We start from the raw sequence: 18,485 nt of genomic DNA on the forward strand, positions 1-18,485 counted from the left end.
ATTTTATATTTTTCTCTATGTCGGGTTCCTTGTGTCTGCTTGATGAATACATTTTTTATTTCTGAAAATTTATCCTGTAGTATGATTGAATCTGTTTTTGAAAACTATTAGTAATAGTAAAAATATATCTAGTTTATGTGGTCCTTTGTTATTAGGACCAATCTGTGTTTGTCTCTGTGGACTTCTTTGCTTTGCTCTGGTAGAGATGAACATGCAGTGGGGTTATTAATAACATTTACTGTTTTCACTTCTTTAATTTAAAACCAAATATACCTAACAAAACCCTTATAACCTAAAAGTGGGACTAAACATTTTGATGTTTCATCTGGGTTGCATCTTTTCTTTTAAATGATCAGATTTATTCAATGAGAAGTTCAAAATTACGGATGGTTTACTTACCTTTCAAAGCACTGTGGTAAAATGACAGGTTTTCATGGTTACTAACTACCTTGTTCCTACCTCTTGTTGTACAGTATTCTGATACTCTGAAAAAGATGGATCCTGATCACTTGGTGGCATTGGTGACAGAAGTTATTCCCAATTATTCCTGCTTAGTTTTTTGTCCCACTAAGAAGAACTGTGAAAACGTAGCAGAAATGATATGCAAATTTTTAAGCAAGTATGTTCATCTTTAAAAATTTTTCTGTTTTATTTTATCATGGTTTACATGCTGTGTATTGTTTATTCAGCAAGCACTTATTATTTCTTGTAGAACATTATATTAAGTTGCTATACTAAATTCTAAGGGCCCTAACCTTGAAGAAAGTTTGTGAAATTCATGTATGTGAAATAGCCAGAGAAAAATTCTAAGACTACATGTAAGTAAGAGAATGCTGACTAATATAATGGCTTAGATCAATGATTCTCAACCTTGACTGCAAATGAATCCTCTCAAGGGCTTTTAAAAATCCCAGTGCCCAGGTTACATCGCAGACAAATCAGAATCTCTGGGGGTGGGACCCAGGCATCATTATTTTGTAGAACTTTCCAGGCAGGTTCAACATGCAGCCGAGGTCAGCCACTGGCTAGGAGTCAGAGGACCAGTCGCTAATCACTGTGGATATGAATCATATCTTTATTTTTTTTAAAGATTTTATTTATTTATTTGAGAGAGACAGAGGCAGAGAGAGAGCACTCAAGAGGGGGTGGGGGGGCTAGAGGAGAGGGAGAAGCAGACTCCCTGCTGAACAGGGAGTCTGACTCAGGGCTCAATCCCAAGACCTTGAGACCATGACCTGAGGCAGACACTTAACCAACTGAGCCACCCAGGTGCCACATGAATCGTATTTTTAGTTTAACCTTCTCTTTAATTAAATACTGTTGCCTTTGTTTTCTTAGTAAACTTCACACTTAAGTTGTGTGGACATTTGAATTAAATTTGTTAAGTAATTAAGAAATTTATTAGTTTGTAATTTGATAGTATTTTATTTTATTTTATTTATTTATTTTTTTTTAAAGAATTTATTTATTTATTTGAGACAGAGAGAATGAGAGAGAGAGAGCACATGAGAGGGGGGAGGGTCAGAGGGAGAAGCAGGCTCCCCGCCGAGCAGGGAGCCCGATGCGGGACTTGATCCAGGGACTCTAGGATCATGACCTGAGCCGAAGGCAGTCGCTTAACCAACTGAGCCACCCAGGCGCCCTGTAATTTGATAGTATTTTAATATTGGCTCTGTTATACTCACAGAGATAAGTATAAAGTGATCTTGAATATGAAGAGTTCAGTTTTTTTATGTACCTGTGTCCCGTATGTAGTTTTATCGGATTTTTCAGACTTCTTTTTGGCCCCTTAACCAGTGCTATATCACCATAGACCATTATTACCCTGAATTCTTTTTTTTTTTTTTAAAGATTTTATTTATTTGCGAGAGAGAGAATGAGAGACAGAGAGCACATGAGAGGGGGGAGGGTCAGAGGGAGAAGCAGGCTCCCCTCCGAGCAGGGAGCCCGACGCGGGACTCGATCCCAGGACTCCAGGATCATGACCTGAGCCGAAGGCAGTCGCTTAACCAACTGAGCCACCCAGGCGCCCTATTACCCTGAATTCTAATCTAGTCAGCTCCCACCTCCCCTTCCAGTCCTACTGTCATGGATTGGTTTAATAGAATTAAATTTATTGACCACCCAAAGATCTAGATGTTTGGGATAGAGTCAAGGAGTTTTCCATTTCAGTAACTAATAGTCTGCCTTTACACTGATGATGTTCATTGTAAAAATCTAAGGAAATTGGGACGCCTGGGTGGCTCAGATGGTTGGGCATCTGCCTTCGGCTCAGGTCATGATCCCAGGGTCCTGGGATCGAGCCCCACATTGGGCTCTGTGCTCAGCAGGGAGCCTGCTTCTCCCTCTCCCTCTGCCTGCCTGTCTGCCTACTTGTGATCTCTCTCTCTCTCTCTGTCAAATAAATAAATAAAATCTTTTAAAAAAATAAAAAATAAAAATAAATTAAAAAAAAATCTAAGGAAATTAAATTATCATTGAGGTAGTCTCAGTAAATCATTTGTTTTAATAGTATAATTTAAGGGAATTTTAGCACTGGTTAAGTATAATGTGGAAATTTAGAGACTAACAGTTGACTGGAAGACATGCAATTTATTAGTTATACCCTTGACTTATTTTGCTTGTTGATGATAATAGTTTACTTGGATCATAAATGTTGATGTTTAACATTGAGGCACTTAAAAATTTGGTTTCCAGAACACTTAGTTAATGAATTGTAATGGATATTTACTTTTTTTTAAAGATTTATTTATTTATCAGAAAGTGCACCCAAGCCGGGGGAGGGGCAGAGGGAAAGAATCTCAACCCAACACCCCACTGAGTGCAGAGCCCTACACAGGGCTCAGTTTCATGACCCTGAGATCATGATCTGAGCCTAAATCAGGAGTCAGATGCTCAACAGACTGAGCCACCCAGGCACCCCAGTACTTGATACTTTCTCAAAGAAATAGGACTTAACATTCTCTGAAGGAAAATTTCCTCTAAAATATATTTTGCATATTACTTGCTGCTTTCATAAGCTGAATATTCCGTGTATAGTTTAGCATCCTTTTTTGCGGCTATTGATTAAAAAACGGTGAACATTCTCCAGAATAGATCACATCCTAGGTCACAAATCAGGTCTCAACCGGTACCAAAAGATTGGGATCATTCCCTGCCTATTTTCAGACCACAATGCTTTGAAACTAGAACTCAATCACAAGAGGAAAGTAAGAAAGAACTCAAATACATGGAGGCTAAAGAGCATCCTACTAAAGAATGAATGGGTCAACCAGGAAATTAAAGAAGAATTTAAAAAATTCATGGAAACAAATGAAAATGAAAACACAACTGTTTAAAATCTTTGGGGTACAGCAAAGGCAGTCCTAAGAGGAAAGTATATAGCAATACAAGCCTTTCTCAAGAAACAAGAAAGGTCTCAAGTACACAACCTAACCCTACACCTAAAGGAGCTGGAGAAAAAACAGCAAATAAAGCCTAAACCCAGCAGGAGAAGAGAAATAATAAAGATCAGAGCAGAAATCAATGAAATGGAAACCAAAAGAACAGTAGAACAGATCAATGAAACTAGGAGCTGGTTCTTTGAAAGAATTAATAAGACTGATAAACCCCTGGCCAGATTTATCAAAAAGAAAAGAGAAGCGACCAAAATAAATAAAATCATGAATGAAAGAGAAGAGATCACAACCAATACCAAAGAAATACAAAAAATTGTAAGAACATATTATGAGCAAGTCTATGCCAGCAAATTATATAATCTGGAAGAAATGGATGCATTCCTAGAGATGTATAAACTACCAAAACTGAAACAGGAAGAAATAGAAAACCTGAACAGACCTATAACCACTAAGGAAATTAAAGCAGTAATCAAAAATATCTCAAAAAATAAGAGCCCAGGGCCAGATGGCTTCCCAGGGGAATTCTACCAAACATCTAAAGAAGAATTAATACCAGGGTGCCTGGCTGGCTCAGTCATCTGAGGCATCTGTCTTCCGCTTGGGTCATGATCCCAGGGTCCTGGGATCAAGCCCTGCATCGGGTTCCCTCGTCAGCGGGAAGCCTGCTTCGCCTCTCACACTCCCCTTGCTTGTGTTCCCTCTCTCGCTGTCTCTGTCTCTGTCAAATAAATAAATAAAATATTTTTTTAAAAAAGAATTAATACCTATTCTTCTGAAACTGTCCCAAAAAAATAGAAATGGAAGGAAAACTTCCAAACTCATTTTATGAGGCCAGCATTACCTTGATCCCAAAATCAGACAAAGACCCCATCAAAAAGGAGAATTACAGACCAATATCCCTGATGAACATGGATGCAAAAATTCTCACCAAAATACTAGCCAATAGGATCCAACAGTACATTGAAAGGATTATTCACCACGACCAAGTGGGATTTATTCCTGGGCTGCAAGTTTGGTTCAACATCTGCAAATCAATCAGTGTGATACAATACATTAATAAAAGAAAGAACAAGAACCATATGATCCTCTCAATAGATGCAGAAAGCATTTGACAAAGTACAGCATCCTTTCTTTTTTTTTTTTTTTAAAGATTTTATTTATTTATTTGAGAGTGAGCAAGAGAGAAACAGCGTGAGAGGGGAGAGGGTCAGAGGGAGAAGCAGGCTCCCCGCCGGGCAAGGAGCCCGATGTGGGACTCGATCCCAGGACTCCGGGATCATGACCTGAGCTGAAGGCAGTCACTTAACCAACTGAGCCACCCAGGCGCCCCAGTACAGCATCCTTTCTTGATCAAAACTCTTCAGAGTGTAGGGATAGATGGTACATACCTCAATATCATAAAAGCTATCTATGAAAAACCCACAGCGAATATCATTCTCAATGGGGAAAAACTGAGAGCTTTCCCCCTAAGGTTGGGAACACGGCAGGGATGTCCACTATCATTACTGCTATTCCACATAGTACTAGAAGTCCTAGCCACAGCAGACAACAAAAAGAAATAAAAAGTACCCGAATCGGCAAAGAAGAAGTCAAACTCTCACTCTTTGCAGATGATATGATACTTTATGTGGAAAACCCCAAAGACCCCAAAAGAAAAACCCAAAACTGCTAGAACTCATACAGGAATTCAGTAAAGTGGCAGGATATAAAATCAATGTGCAGAAATCAGTTGTATTTCTATATACCAACAAAGAAGAAAGAGAAATTAAGGAGTTGATCCCATTTACAATTGCATCCCAAACCATAATATACCTAGGAATAAATCTAACCAAAGAGGCAAAGAATCTGTACTCAGAAAACTATGAAATACTCATGAAAGAAATTGAGGAAGACACAAAGAAATGGAAAAACATTCCATGCTCATGGATTGGAAGAACAAATATTGTGAAGATGTCAATGCTACCTAGAGCAATCTACACATTCAATGCAATCCCCATCAAAATACCATCCACTTATTTCAAAGAAATGGAACAAATAATCCTAAAATTTGTATGGAACCAGAAAAGACCCCGAATAGCCAGAGGAAGGTTGAAAAAGAAAAGCAAAGCTGGTAGCATCACAATTCTGGACTCCAAGCTCTATTACAGAGCTGTAATCACCAAGACAGTATGGTACTGGCACAAAAACAGACACATAGATCAATGGAACAGAATAGAGAGCCCAGAAATGGACCCTCAACTCTATGGTCAACTAATCTTCAACAAAGCAGGAAAGAATGTCCAATGGAAAAAAGACAGTCTCTTCAACAAATGGTGTTGGGAAAATTGGACAGCCACATGCAGAAGAATGAAACTAGACCATTTCCTTACACCACACACAAAAATAGACTCCAAATGGTTGAAAGACCTAAATGTGAGACAGGAGTCCATCAAAATCCTAGAAGAGAACATAGGAAGTAACCTCTTTGACCTGAGTCACAGCAACTTCTTCCTAGAAACATCGCCAAAGGCAAGGGAAGCAAGGGCAAAAATGAACTATTGGGACTTCATCAAGATAAGCTTTTGGACAGCAAAGGAAACAGTCAACAAAACCAAAAGACAACTGACAGAATGGGAGAAGATATTTGCAAATGACATATCAGATAAAGGGCTAGTATCCAAAATCTATAAAGAACTTATCAAACTCAACACCCAAAGAACAAAGAATCCAATCAAGAAATGGGCAGAAGACATGAACAGACATTTTTCCAAAGAAGACATCCAAATGGCCAACAGACACATGAAAAAGTGCTCAACATCGCTCGGCATCAGGGAAATCCAAATCAAAACCTCAATGAGATACCACCTCAGACCAGTCAGAATGGCTAAAATTAATTTTAGTCAGGAAAGTCAGGAAAGGACAGATGTTGGCGAGGATGAGGAGAAAGGGGAACCCTCCTACACTGTTGGTGGGAATGCAAGCTGGTGCAGCCACTCTGGAAAACAGTATGGCGGTTCCTCAAAAAGTTGAAAATGGAGCTACCTTACAACCCAGCAAGTGCACTACTGGGTATTTACCCCAAAGATACAAATGTAGTGATCCAAAGGGGTACATGCACCCCAATGTTTATAGCAGCAATGTCTACAATAGCCAAACTATGGAAAGAGCCAAGATGTCCATCAACAGATGAATGGATAAAGAAGATGTGGTGTGTATATATATATACAATGGAATATTATGCAGCCATCAAAAAAAAAAAAGAAATCTTGCCATTTGCAATGAAGTGGATTGAACTAGAGGGTATTATGCTAAGCAAAATAAGTCAATCAAAGAAAGACATGTATCATATGATCTCACTGGTATGATAATCTCAGGAAACAAACTGAGGATTGCTGGAGTGGTGGGGGGTGGGAGGGATAGGGTGGTTGGGTGATAGACATTGGGGAGGGTATTTGCCATGGTGAGTGCTGTGAATTGTGTAAGACTGATGAATCACAGACCTGTACCTCTGAAACAAATAATACATTATATGTTTAAAAAAAAAAAAAAAAGATAGCAGGAAGGGAAGAATGAAGGGGGGGAAATTGGAGGGGGGGCGAACCATGAGAGACTATGGACCTGAGAAACAAACTGAGGGTTCTAGAGGGGAAGGGGGTGGGAGGATGGGTTAGCCTGGTGATGGGTATTAAAGAGGGCACGTACTGCATGGAGCAGTGGGTGTTATACGCAAACAATGAATCATGGAACACTACATTAAAAACTAATGATGTAATGTATGGTGATTAACATAATAAAATAAAATTTAAAAAAAAGAAATGGTGATTCATGTTTTATGCATACTATTTGATAATATTCTGTAATTTACGTGTAGCTGAAGTAAAATCTAGAGCTAAATGTCTTCTGGTTCAAGCAGTATCTTTAAAACATGATTTCTTGGGCGCCTGGGTGGCTCAGTTGGTTAAGCGACTGCCTTTGGCTCAGGTCATGATCCTGGAGTCCCAGGATCAAGTCCCGCATCGGGCTCTCTGCTCGGCAGGGAGTCTGCTTCTCCCTCTCCCACTCCCCGTTTGTGTTCCCTCTCTCGCTGTGTCTTTCTCTGTCAAATAAATAAAATCTTAAAACAAAACAAAACAAAAACATGATTTCTTGAGAGTCCTGGGATATCCACTCTATCGTTATTATTTGCCTCCTTATCATAAATGTCATGGGAAGCTGGTGCAGTACCACCTCGGCAGTAAAATACAGCTCTATGTCTGTTTAAGTGCAGAGACTGAAACAGGTTTTTCCCAATTGATTGTCTCAATCTCAAGGAAAATTATCTTTTTTAAAAGCTGTCACTACCTTTGACTTCTGAGTCAAGAACGACTTTTAAACACCATTTGCCAACAGCTGCCAAAGCTCTAGTCATACCACTTTCCCTAACAATTTCCCCAAAAATGATACCACAGTGCTTTCTTGGTCTAGAATTCAGGCTGGGATCCAACTTACTTCTCCATCCTTATTTCTTTGTTCTTCATTCACCTTGCAGCTCATCCAAACTACTTCTCTTTGTTTATGCTTTGAATTTCTCATTTCCGTGCCTTTGATCATGCTTCACCCTCTGCCAGGAAAGGGCTCTTCCCTGCCCCCTTATTGTCACCTCTCTGACACTCGTTCTTCAAGAGCCAACTCAGATCTCAGTTTCTGCCATGAAACCCTTCCCCGTGTAACCATGTCTTACCCAGTGGTCAGTTATAAGTAGTGTCTCCTTTCTCTAAAATTATATGGTAATTATCCATATTTTCAAATGACATAGGACGTCATTTCTTGAGAAGAGTTCATCCCACCCCTTTCATGGCCCCACACGCTGACTGGAAAGTGATAACAGAGTCTGCTCCTCCTTCCTCAGCTGTCATTTCTAATTCTTACACCCATGACTCCTGACCACTCTTCATTGTTCTTTTTTTATCTCCTTGCACCCTGTTTCCAGCTTTTTTTTTTTAAGATTTTTTATTTATTTATTTGACAGAGAGACAGCGAGAGAGGGAACACAAGCAGGGGGAGTGGGAGAGGGAGAAGCAGGCTTCCCGCTGAGCAGGGAACCCAATGTGGGATGTGGGGCTCCATCCCAGGACCCTGGGATCATGACCTGAGCCGAAGGCAGATGCCCAACAACTGAGCCACCCAGGCGGCCCTGTTTCCAGCTTCTTATACAGTTATTGGCCTTCTACCATAAACATCAGAGTAATAGAGCCAGGACTCTTTCTTCTTTCCATGAAGCACACTGAAACAACACAGGCTGTGGCTATGACATGTACATCGTAGACTATATTTATTTGCTACTGGTATTCAGAAGTCAGTTATTAGTTGCACTTAGTCTTTCAGTCCTTTCTCTCTTTTCTAAAAGGAATTTAAAATAATAGGTACTTTTTTTTTTTTGAAGATTTTATTTCTTTATTTGACAGAGACACAGTGAGAGAGGGAACACAAGCAGGGGGAGTGGGAAAGGGAGAAGCAGGCTTCCCGCTGAGCAGGGAGCCCAATGCGGGGCTCGATCCCAGCACCCTGGGATCATAACCTGAGCCGAAGGCAGACGCTTAACGACTGAGCCACCCAGGCGCCCCAATAATAGGTACTTTTAAATGCAGAGACATTGTGGGATATCACTGAAGCTTCTAAAATGCTAGTGTTTGGATAGTGTTTTACATAAATACGTATGATTTGATAAATATATTTCCATCTTTAGAGGAAAATTTACAACTTAAAATTTTTTTTTAAAGTCGTCAATAAAAATGTATGTTCTAATGAAAAAAAATAATTGTAACATCTACAGCAGGTGTCTAAACCTAGCATCCATGGATTCACAGGCAGTATAGAAATGCACTTCAGGAAGTCCATGAACTTATAAGCGATGTATTGTGTTTATGTTATGTTTTTTTTTTTCCTTAGCTTTAATCAGATTTTCGCAGGGCTCTGTGATCCACAAAAAGGTTGAGAGAGTGCCTAATAGTTAATGAAATCAAGAATCAAAATTCCAAGAACATTTCATATACTTATCATGAAAGTAATATATTTTTTAATAAAGAATGTTTACATGCATCTACTAAAATTAAAACAGTAGGCACTTTGTCACTCTAAGATCGAAGGTTCATATTTCTAACAGATCTTTTTTCCTAGGGAACATCTGAAACACAGGGAGAAAGAAAAACTTGAAGTGATTAAGAACTTGAAGAATATCAGCAGTGGCAACTTGTGTCCCGTTTTAAAGCGCACCATCCCTTTTGGCGTTGCTTATCACCATAGTGGTTTAACGAGTGATGAAAGGAAGCTCTTGGAGGAAGCCTATTCCACAGGAGTTCTGTGCCTTTTTACCTGCACATCCACCCTAGCAGCAGGTGTTAATCTACCAGCTCGAAGGTAAGATAGATGTAGCTTTTGGCCAGGCTCAAAACTTTTTAATTCTTAGCTTGCCAGGAGTTTTGTTGTTTTATTCTTTCTCAGTAGTGGATGAGAATTTATCAGATTTTTTTCATCATTTGCTGAATTGATTGGTTTGTTTCCTTCATTCTATTTATTTTTTTAAGATTTATTTGTTTGATAGTGGGGGGAGGAGCAGAGGGAGAGGGAGGGTGAGTCTCAAGCAGACTCCTCACTCAACACTGAGCCCAATGCGGGACTCCGTCTCATGATCCTGAGATCACGACCTGAGCCAAAACCAAGAGTCAGCTGCCTAGCCAGCCGTGCCACCCAGGTGCCCCTCATTTGTTTCCTTTAATATTTTAATGAAAAATAACTTTAGGGTGCCTTGGTGGCTCAGTCGTTAAGTGTCTGCCTTTGGCTCAGTTCATGATCTCAGGGTCCTGGGATCAAGCCCCTCCTCAGGCTCCTTGCTCAGTGGGAAGCCTGCTTCTCCCTCTCCCATTCCCCCTTGCTTCTGTTCCCTCTCTCGCTGTCTCTCTCTCTGTCAAATAAATAAATAAAATCTTTTAAAAAAAAGAAGACAGAAAAACAACTTGAGTAGATTTCATGGTATTAGAATTCTTTCTTTGGTACTCTTTCTCTCTCTGGTTTTGATGTTAGGGTTTATTTTTCTAGTTGTAAACAGTTGGCAAGCTTTCTGCCAATTTTTATGATCTGAAAGAGTTTACTTAACATAGGTATTTCCTTGAAAACTTAGAGAACTCATTCATAAAGACTTCTGAGTCTAGTATCTTTTTTCAGAGTAGATCTTTGATTATCTTCAGTTATTACCAAAGCTATGGACCTATATAATTGATGTCTGCTCTTTATAATTTTTATTTAAAAATTTGACTTTAAAATTTATGACTTTTTTTTCAAATACATGGGTGATTTTTAAAAATCGTCCTCCACATTAAAAAACATATGTATTTTCTGTTGGGTATGTAGTTTTCTACATCTCCATGAGAGCACAGTTATTAATCGTGTTACCAGCTCCCTTGATTTTCTACTTGTGATTCTTGAATCTGTCAATTTCAGAGTTGTGTTAGTCTCCCACTGTTATTATGGAGTTGTCTTTCTCCTTTTTGCATTTCTAGAAGTTCTTGCTTTGTATTTCAAAACTCTTTAGGTATACAAAGTTTCATTTCAAATATCTTACTGCCGAATCATACCTTTTATCAGTATAACAGGTCCTTGTTTTTCTCACTGAGTGATTTCACTTTGAACACTAGGATTACATTTTCTTTGCCAAGTATACCTTTTCCCATTCTTTTATTTTCAACCTCTGTCATGGATTAAATTTTCCATTTTTCAGACAAAGTTATGCATCTTATTTCCCTTATCCCAGTTGTTACTCGTAATTGTAACAGTTATAATCAAACATGCTTTTCTGCCATTTTAGAATTAGTCAGTGACTGTTTGCCCTCCTGAACATAACAGGAGTCGTGGTGCTTGTGGTTTCTCCTACGGCCTTGTGTATATGCTGCAGCTACCTAGAATTTTAGTGCCAGACTTTTACTTTTCTTTCATCTTACAGTCCATAATCATTTGAACCTTCCTGTAAATTATACTTGTTTTCTTTGTTTACCACTGCCTCTTGTATCCCATGTCTTCCTTCTATGATCTACTTTTTTATTTTGCTACCCTTGAGTAGTTATTTTTATATTTTTTAAGATTTTATTTATTTATTTGATAGAGTGAGCATGAGCGGGGGCAGGGGCAGAGGGAGAGGAACAAGCAGACTCCGCGCTGAGTGCAGAGCCCAACGTGAGGCTCGGTCCCAGGACCCTGAGATCATGACCTGAACCAAAGGCAGACACTTAACTGATTGAGCCACCCAGGTGCCCCCCAATTAGAATTTTTGAAAGTTCTTTCTGTTCCCTGTTTCTGTCAGACATTTACTCTGTATATTCTTGCTTTTCTTTTATGCCCTTAGTTTTCCTCAAGTGTAATTTTGGCTGTCTGTTGAGGTTTATAACGGAGTTGGTTGATTGGCAGATAAATGACATAGGTTTCCTCTCACTTTTGAACAGGAAAGCTGGCTACAGCTTTCTATCTACATAAGCAGGATTGAAATTACCATAATTTGAAATTTCCAAAAACAGTTGAAACCTGCAATGTTATATAGCTGACAGTAATATAAATTAATAAATAAATATGCATATGTTGGCGATGCATGGTCAGATTTTTCATTTATGGGGTATAGAATCAGTCTTGGAGACTGTTGCTCTAGTAACAATCAAGCTCTGTAGGTAGGCCAACACGTCCAAAGTGTGGTCCTGGTCATTACTAGTTTGTGTGTTGAGGTGAGCCACTTAGTTTGTCTGTGCTTCAGTTAGCCCTTTTGTAAAAAATAGGTAAAATAATAAAGAACATTATTACCAAGAATTTTGTAAGAATTACTGATAACGTACATAAAGAATCCAGGACATCACCAGTTCTTGTTAAATAGCAGTTACTTATTATTTTGAGTTAACATGTCATTAAATTTAATATCACATATATAATGGAATTAAGAATTTAAAAAATAGGGGCGCCTGGGTGGCTCAATCGTTAAGTGTCTGCCTTCGGCTCAGGTCATGATCCCAGGGTCCTGGGATCAAGCCCCTCAGCGGGGAGCCTGCTTCTCCCTCTCCAGCCTGCTTCTCCCTCTCTAGCTCCCCCATGCTTGTGTTCCCTCTCTCACTATCTCTATCAAATAAATAAAATCTTCAAAAAAAAAAAAAAGAATTAAAAAAATAGATATTATTATAGATGTAGCATCACTTTTAATTAACATTATCAATTCCATAGAGTTATTTTAAGAGCTCCCTATGTTGCTAAGGAATTTTTAAAGAGGAATCAATATAAGCAGATGATTGGCAGAGCTGGCCGTGCTGGAATAGATTCTATTGGGGAGAGTATCCTTATACTGCAAGAAAAAGACAAGCAACAGGTAATCATCTGGTTGTTGGTTTGTTGTTTTATCTTTTTTTGGTCTTTGGTCTAGCCCTTCTATGATATCATCTTTTAAAAATTAATTGTTAATGTTTCCTTCAATATTTTTTCTCCTCTACTATTAGGAATTAGAAAGAATAGTTTGAATATTTCTGTAGTTCAGACAAGCAATGAAAAGTATTTTCCTTATTTATCTTTCTTCCATTTTCATGAGAACACCTGCTAAATTCTTATTTGTCTTTATGTCCTTTACACCCCCTGCTTCCACAAGGTCTATACAGAATATAAAATTTTATATGGAACACTTAATTTTTTTATAACAACACAAAACATAATATTGCTTTAACTTTTATAGGTATTGGAGTTAATAAGCAGACCACTGGAAAATTGTTATAGCCATCTTGTTCAAGAATTCACCAAGGGAATCCAAACTTTGTTTCTCTCTTTGATTGGTTTGAAGGTATTTTTCATTATTTTAAAATCTTGTTACCATTACCTGAGATAATAGAGATTTAAAAGTTATGAGAACTGTAAGTATGAAAAAAAAAAGGCTAACTTCTAATCTAATGTGGAAAAGAATAATCTGACATGATAAATCTGAATATAGATTTCTATGTCCATTTTAATGCTTTGAGTTGTATGAAATATGAAAAATCCACAAATCATAACTGGGTATTATTACAAGTGAGAGACTTTTTGGATACTCTGGAGGATATAAGAAGCTATAAGGGCATAGGTCCTGATGTGGGATAATCCATCTTCTCTGCCCTTGTTAAGAATAAGGTTCACCTGTAGCACTGTGATCATTCTAGGATGTTATAAACATTTGTGAGATCAGTATAGCCTTTATCAAGCAGAAAATTAAAAAAGAAAAAAGCACAGCAGGAAAACACTCTTTTTCTTAGAAATTAGCTCTCTCTTTTAGGATTACTCTTGAGTTAAACTTCTTTTTATGGTTATTCTTTTTTTTTTTTAAGATTTATTTATTTATTTTAGAGAGAGAGAGAGTGCAAGCTGGGGAAGGGGCAGAGGGAGAGAGACTCTCAGGCAGACTCCCCACTGAGCCTGGAGCCCAACGTGGGGCTCGGCTCGGGGCTTGGCTCAGGGCTCGATCCCATGACCTTGAGATCATGATCTAAGCTGAAATCAAGAGTCAGACACTTAGCAACTGAGCCACCCAGGCACCTCTATGGTTATTCTTTTTTTTTTTAAAGATTTTATTTATTATTTGACAGAGAGAGACATAGTGAGAGAGGGAACACAAGCAGGGGGAGTAGGAGAGGGAGAAGCAGGCTTCCTGCAGAGCAGGGAGCCCGATGCGGGGCTCGATCCCAGGACCCCGGGATCATGACCTGAGCCGAAGGCAGACGCTTAACGACTGAGCCACCCAGGCGCCCCTCTATGGTTATTCTTAAGTAAATTTTAATTTTGTGTCCAAGGTCACTTGGCCATAAAGTGGCAAAGCCAGGGTTTGAATTTGTTCCACTACAAAACCAGTGCTCTTAACCTATCATGCACTACCTTCATTAACCCAACCAGTTTACATGAAAATACAAAAGGTAATTAATAAATAAAAAATACCATAAAATAAGTTGTAGATAAGTAGAGGGAAAGAATAAGTCATTTCAGGTACTTAACATAGAATTAATGATGAGAAAGCTGAAGAAAGTCAACAGACTAGATTCTATAGCTCTAGAGGAGGGCTGCAGATCATGAAGAGTTGAAAGTTGGGTGGGAAGAGTTAGGCCCAGACTGTGTGCTGTAAATTGGGGAAAATGGGAGAGCATGCTAAAGTAGTAGACTATAGAGTTGCGACACTGTCACTTATCAGTGGAGAATTAGTGATGTGTGGTGGTTGAGAGTAAAGGCTCTGATATCACGCATACCTGTGTCCCAGTCCCAACTCTGTCTCTTAATACTCTGTGTAAGTTATTAGCTCTCTCTTAAATCTCACTCACTTGCCTTATCTGTAAAATGGAGATAATAGTATGCAGAAGTATTGCAAGACTGTTTAGAAGCAATTGTAGTAATCCATGTATAATGTAATAAAGACCTGCATTAGGAGGGTTGCCAAGGAATTAGTAAAGGAGGGAGAGCTCATGAAGATCATCAAGTCCTCTATTACATTTATATATTAGATAAGGTAACAGACTCAGAGAATTGGTGAGTAGTCTAAGATCATTCAGTGAGTTATGGTTTAGATGGGACTATAATTTAGGTTCCTGCCTTGCTGGCCCGTACTCTTTCCAGTGTACCATTGTATGTGTGGACTATTCCTCAACTGCGCATGGAATATTTCACCAACATAGACCATAGACCATATTCTGAGACCATAGACAAGTCTCAATACATTTAAAAGGATTGAACTCAAATATGGTATGGTGTCTAATGGAAACAATTATAGTATACCAGCAGTAATAGAAGGATATCAGGGAACTATCCAAATATTTGGAAATTAAATAGCGTACTTTGACCAAAGGTCAAAGTAGAAATTACAAAGAATATTAGAAATATTTTGAATGGAATGAAAATGAAAACAGAGATATCAGAATTACTGGCATGAAGCCAAAGAAGTGCTTAAAAGGACATTTATAGCTTTAAATACTTATTAGAATACAAGAAAGATCCAGATTCACTAGTCTAACTTTTACTTTAGGAACCAGGGTGAGGGGGACTCAAAGTAGAAAGAAGGAAATAATACAAATAAAAACAGAAATGAAAAAAACATAGACAAGAGAAAAATATAATGAAACTGCAAGCTAGTTCTTTGAAAAGATCAGTAAGATTATTGACTGATTTGATCAGAGGGGAAAGAGAAAATACATCAATTACCATACCATCAGGAATGAAAGGAGGGTCATCACTAAAGATCCTAGAGATATTAAAGGGATAGTAAGGAATAATCCTTGAATAACTGTATCCTTGAATGCTGAAAAATTCAACTACTTAGATGAAATGGGGAAAATTCTTGAAAGACATAATTTCCAAAATTGACTGAAGAAGAAGAGGAAAGTCTAGTCCTAGATCTATTAAAGAAATTGAATTTATGGGGCGCCTGGGTGGCTCAGCCGGTTGAGTATCTGCCTTTAGCTCGGGTCATGATCCCAGGATCGAGCTGCATCGGGCTCTCTGCTCAGTGCTTTCTTTCTCTCTCTCAAATAAATAAATAAATAAATCTTTAAAAAAAAGAAAGAGATTGAACTTATAACTTAAAACTTCCCACAAAGAAAACTCCAGGCCCACCGACTTCACTGGTGAACTCTGTCAAACATTTAAGGAAGAAATAATACCAATCATACACATATTCTTCCAGAAAGTAGAGGAAGAGGGAATACTGCTCATCTCATGAGACCAGCATTATTCTGATACCAAAATCAGACAAAGATATTACAAGAAGAGAAAACTACAGGCCAGTATCTGTGGTAAAAATAGATATAAAAGTCCTTATCAAAGTATTAGTAATCCAGCAACACAATCAGAGTTTATGCCAGTAATGCAAAGTTAATTTAACATTCAAAATTCAATGTTACTATTTATTTGACAGAATTCAACAGCCATTCATGATAAAAACTCAGCAAACTAGGAGTAGAAGAGAATGTCTTCAACCTGATAAAGGGTGTTTATTTAAAAAAAAAAAAGGGGGGCGCCTGGGTGGCTCAGTTGGTTAAGCGACTGCCTTCGGCTCAGGTCATGATCCCAGGGTCCTGGGATCGAGTCCCACATCGGGCTCCCGGCTCAGTGGGGAGCCTGCTTCTCCCTCTGACCCTCTCCTCTCTCATGCTGTTTCTCTCTCGCTCGCTCTCCAGTAAATAAATAAATAAAATCTTTAAAAAAAAAAAAGCACTACAGGTAACATCACACTTAATGGTCAAAGACTACATGTTTTTCCGTCTAAGATCAGGAAAAGAAAGGAGGTCTGCTCTCACCCTACTTTTCAGCATATATTGGAAATCATAGCCAGTACAAGACAGGAAGAAAAATGAGGGCATATAGATTAGAAAGGAAGAAGTAAACCGTCTTATTTGCTGATATTAGGTTCAAGAAAAATCCAAAGGAATGTAGAAAAAAACTAGAGTGTAATCAGCAATGTCATAGGATACAGGGTCAATGTACAAAACTCAGTTGTATCTGTATACTCACTACAAATAATATACTCACTACAAATAATTGGAAAAACAACTCCACAGTAGCATCAAAAAATATGCAATACTTAGGGGTAAATTTAACTAATATGTGTCAGATCTATACACTGAAAACTGTAAAACTGTTGAGAAAAATTAAAGGAGACCTAAATAGATGGAGAGAGGTACCATGTTCAAGAATTAGAACACTCAGTTTTGGCCAGATGTTACTTACCAAATTGGTCTATGAATTTAATGCAATCCCAGTCAAAATCTCAACAGGCTTGTTTGTGGAAATTGAAGGCTGATAGAATTTATTTGGAAATGCAAAGGAGTAGAATAGCCAAAATTAATTTTGTGAAAATATAACAGAGTGTTCATCCTACTTCAAGACTTACTGTAAGGCTACAGTAATCAAGACAGTGTGGGGATATTGGCACAAGGATCATATAAACCAACAGATCAGTAAGTCCAGAATTAGGCCCACACATATATGATCAATTTAAAAAAATAATAATAATCTCTACACTCAACATGGGGCTCGAACTCAGGATCCCGAGATCATGCTCCATCAGCTGAGCCAGCCAGGTGTCCCTATATATGATCAATTTTTAACAAAAGATGTCAAGATATTTAAATGGACAAAAGATAGTTTTTTTCAATAAATGGTGCTGGAATAACTAGATAGCTATATAGAACAACAACAAAAAATTAACCTGTGCTCTTACCTCACTCTAATTTTGTCCAAAATAATTAATTCAAAATGGATCATAGACCTAAACTTAAAAGCTAAAATATAACTTCTAGAAGAACATATGGGGAAAATTTTTTGTTACCTTGGGTAAAGATTTCTTATGTGGCAAACAGAAAACATAAACCATGAAGAGAAAAATCAATCAAATAGACTTCATCATAATTTTAAAAATTATCTTCAAAAGACATTGCTAAAAAAGTGAGAAGGCATGAAGGAAATATTCCTAATACGTACATCTGACAAACATGTAGATGAGTTAGGACTCAGCAAAAGGTAGTGGAATTGGGAGGGAGTTGGGACTTCACTTAAGACGGGAGCACTCAGGTAACAGGGAGACTGGGAGAACTGACTTGGCCACAGGGGTGTGGTTTTATGGGCCTGGCAGTGCAAGATTTACGGAGCACAACAGTTGCGTTTAGATTCTGTTTTAACCGTTGAAGTACAGCAGCGAGAAGTCCAGGCAGCAGCTGGTGCAGGAGATTAGCAGGTAGGCAGCTGTTGTTCCAAGCTGCCCATAGGAGGCAGAACTCAAGAAACTGGACCCAGCCATGAGAAGGCCAGGCCATCAGGGTTCCTCTCTCACCTTGGGATAAGGGCTTATAATGGGGCTCTAGCTGTGGAAGAAGGCTGGAACTCTAGACACAGTGGAGAGCAGGAAGACCTTTAGAGTTGGAATTGAAGCTCCAGTCAAGTTCTCTGGACAGGAACAAGCAGATGGAAGAGAGGGGAGAAGCAAGAAGGGCAGGGTCTGTGACTTGGGCAGTGAGGTCGGGGGCAGGAGGATACAGATGAGCACCCCCGGAGATACTAAGTCCCTGCTTTGGTGGAAGAGAAGGAAACTCCAGGAATTAATGAGAG

At 38.6% G+C, this 18,485-nt stretch overlaps 1 protein-coding gene across 8 annotated transcripts in view; it reads left to right on the forward strand.

The window, feature by feature from the left end:
* Positions 1 to 18,485, forward strand: part of HELQ (helicase, POLQ like) — a 51,497-nt gene that overhangs the window by 11,458 nt on the left and 21,554 nt on the right. For 6 of the 8 annotated variants that reach the window (XR_004679180.1, XM_035004615.1, XM_035004616.1 and 3 more), the window contains 4 exons: positions 474 to 619; positions 9,534 to 9,773; positions 12,609 to 12,750; positions 13,108 to 13,212. Coding sequence is in view for 7 of the 8 variants with exons in the window: in XM_035004615.1 (XP_034860506.1) it covers positions 474 to 619; positions 9,534 to 9,773; positions 12,609 to 12,750; positions 13,108 to 13,212 (633 nt within the window). In the remaining variant the exon portion in view is untranslated. Of the gene's footprint in view, positions 1 to 473; positions 620 to 9,533; positions 9,774 to 12,608; positions 12,751 to 13,107; positions 13,213 to 18,485 lie in introns of those variants that run through there. The other 2 variants (XM_035004620.1, XM_035004619.1) reach the window with 2 other exon arrangements.

This window comes from Mirounga leonina, unplaced genomic scaffold, assembly GCF_011800145.1.
Source record: "Mirounga leonina isolate KUSES-001 unplaced genomic scaffold, KU_Mleo_1.0 Mir_129, whole genome shotgun sequence".
Taxonomy (NCBI): Eukaryota; Metazoa; Chordata; class Mammalia; order Carnivora; family Phocidae; genus Mirounga; species Mirounga leonina.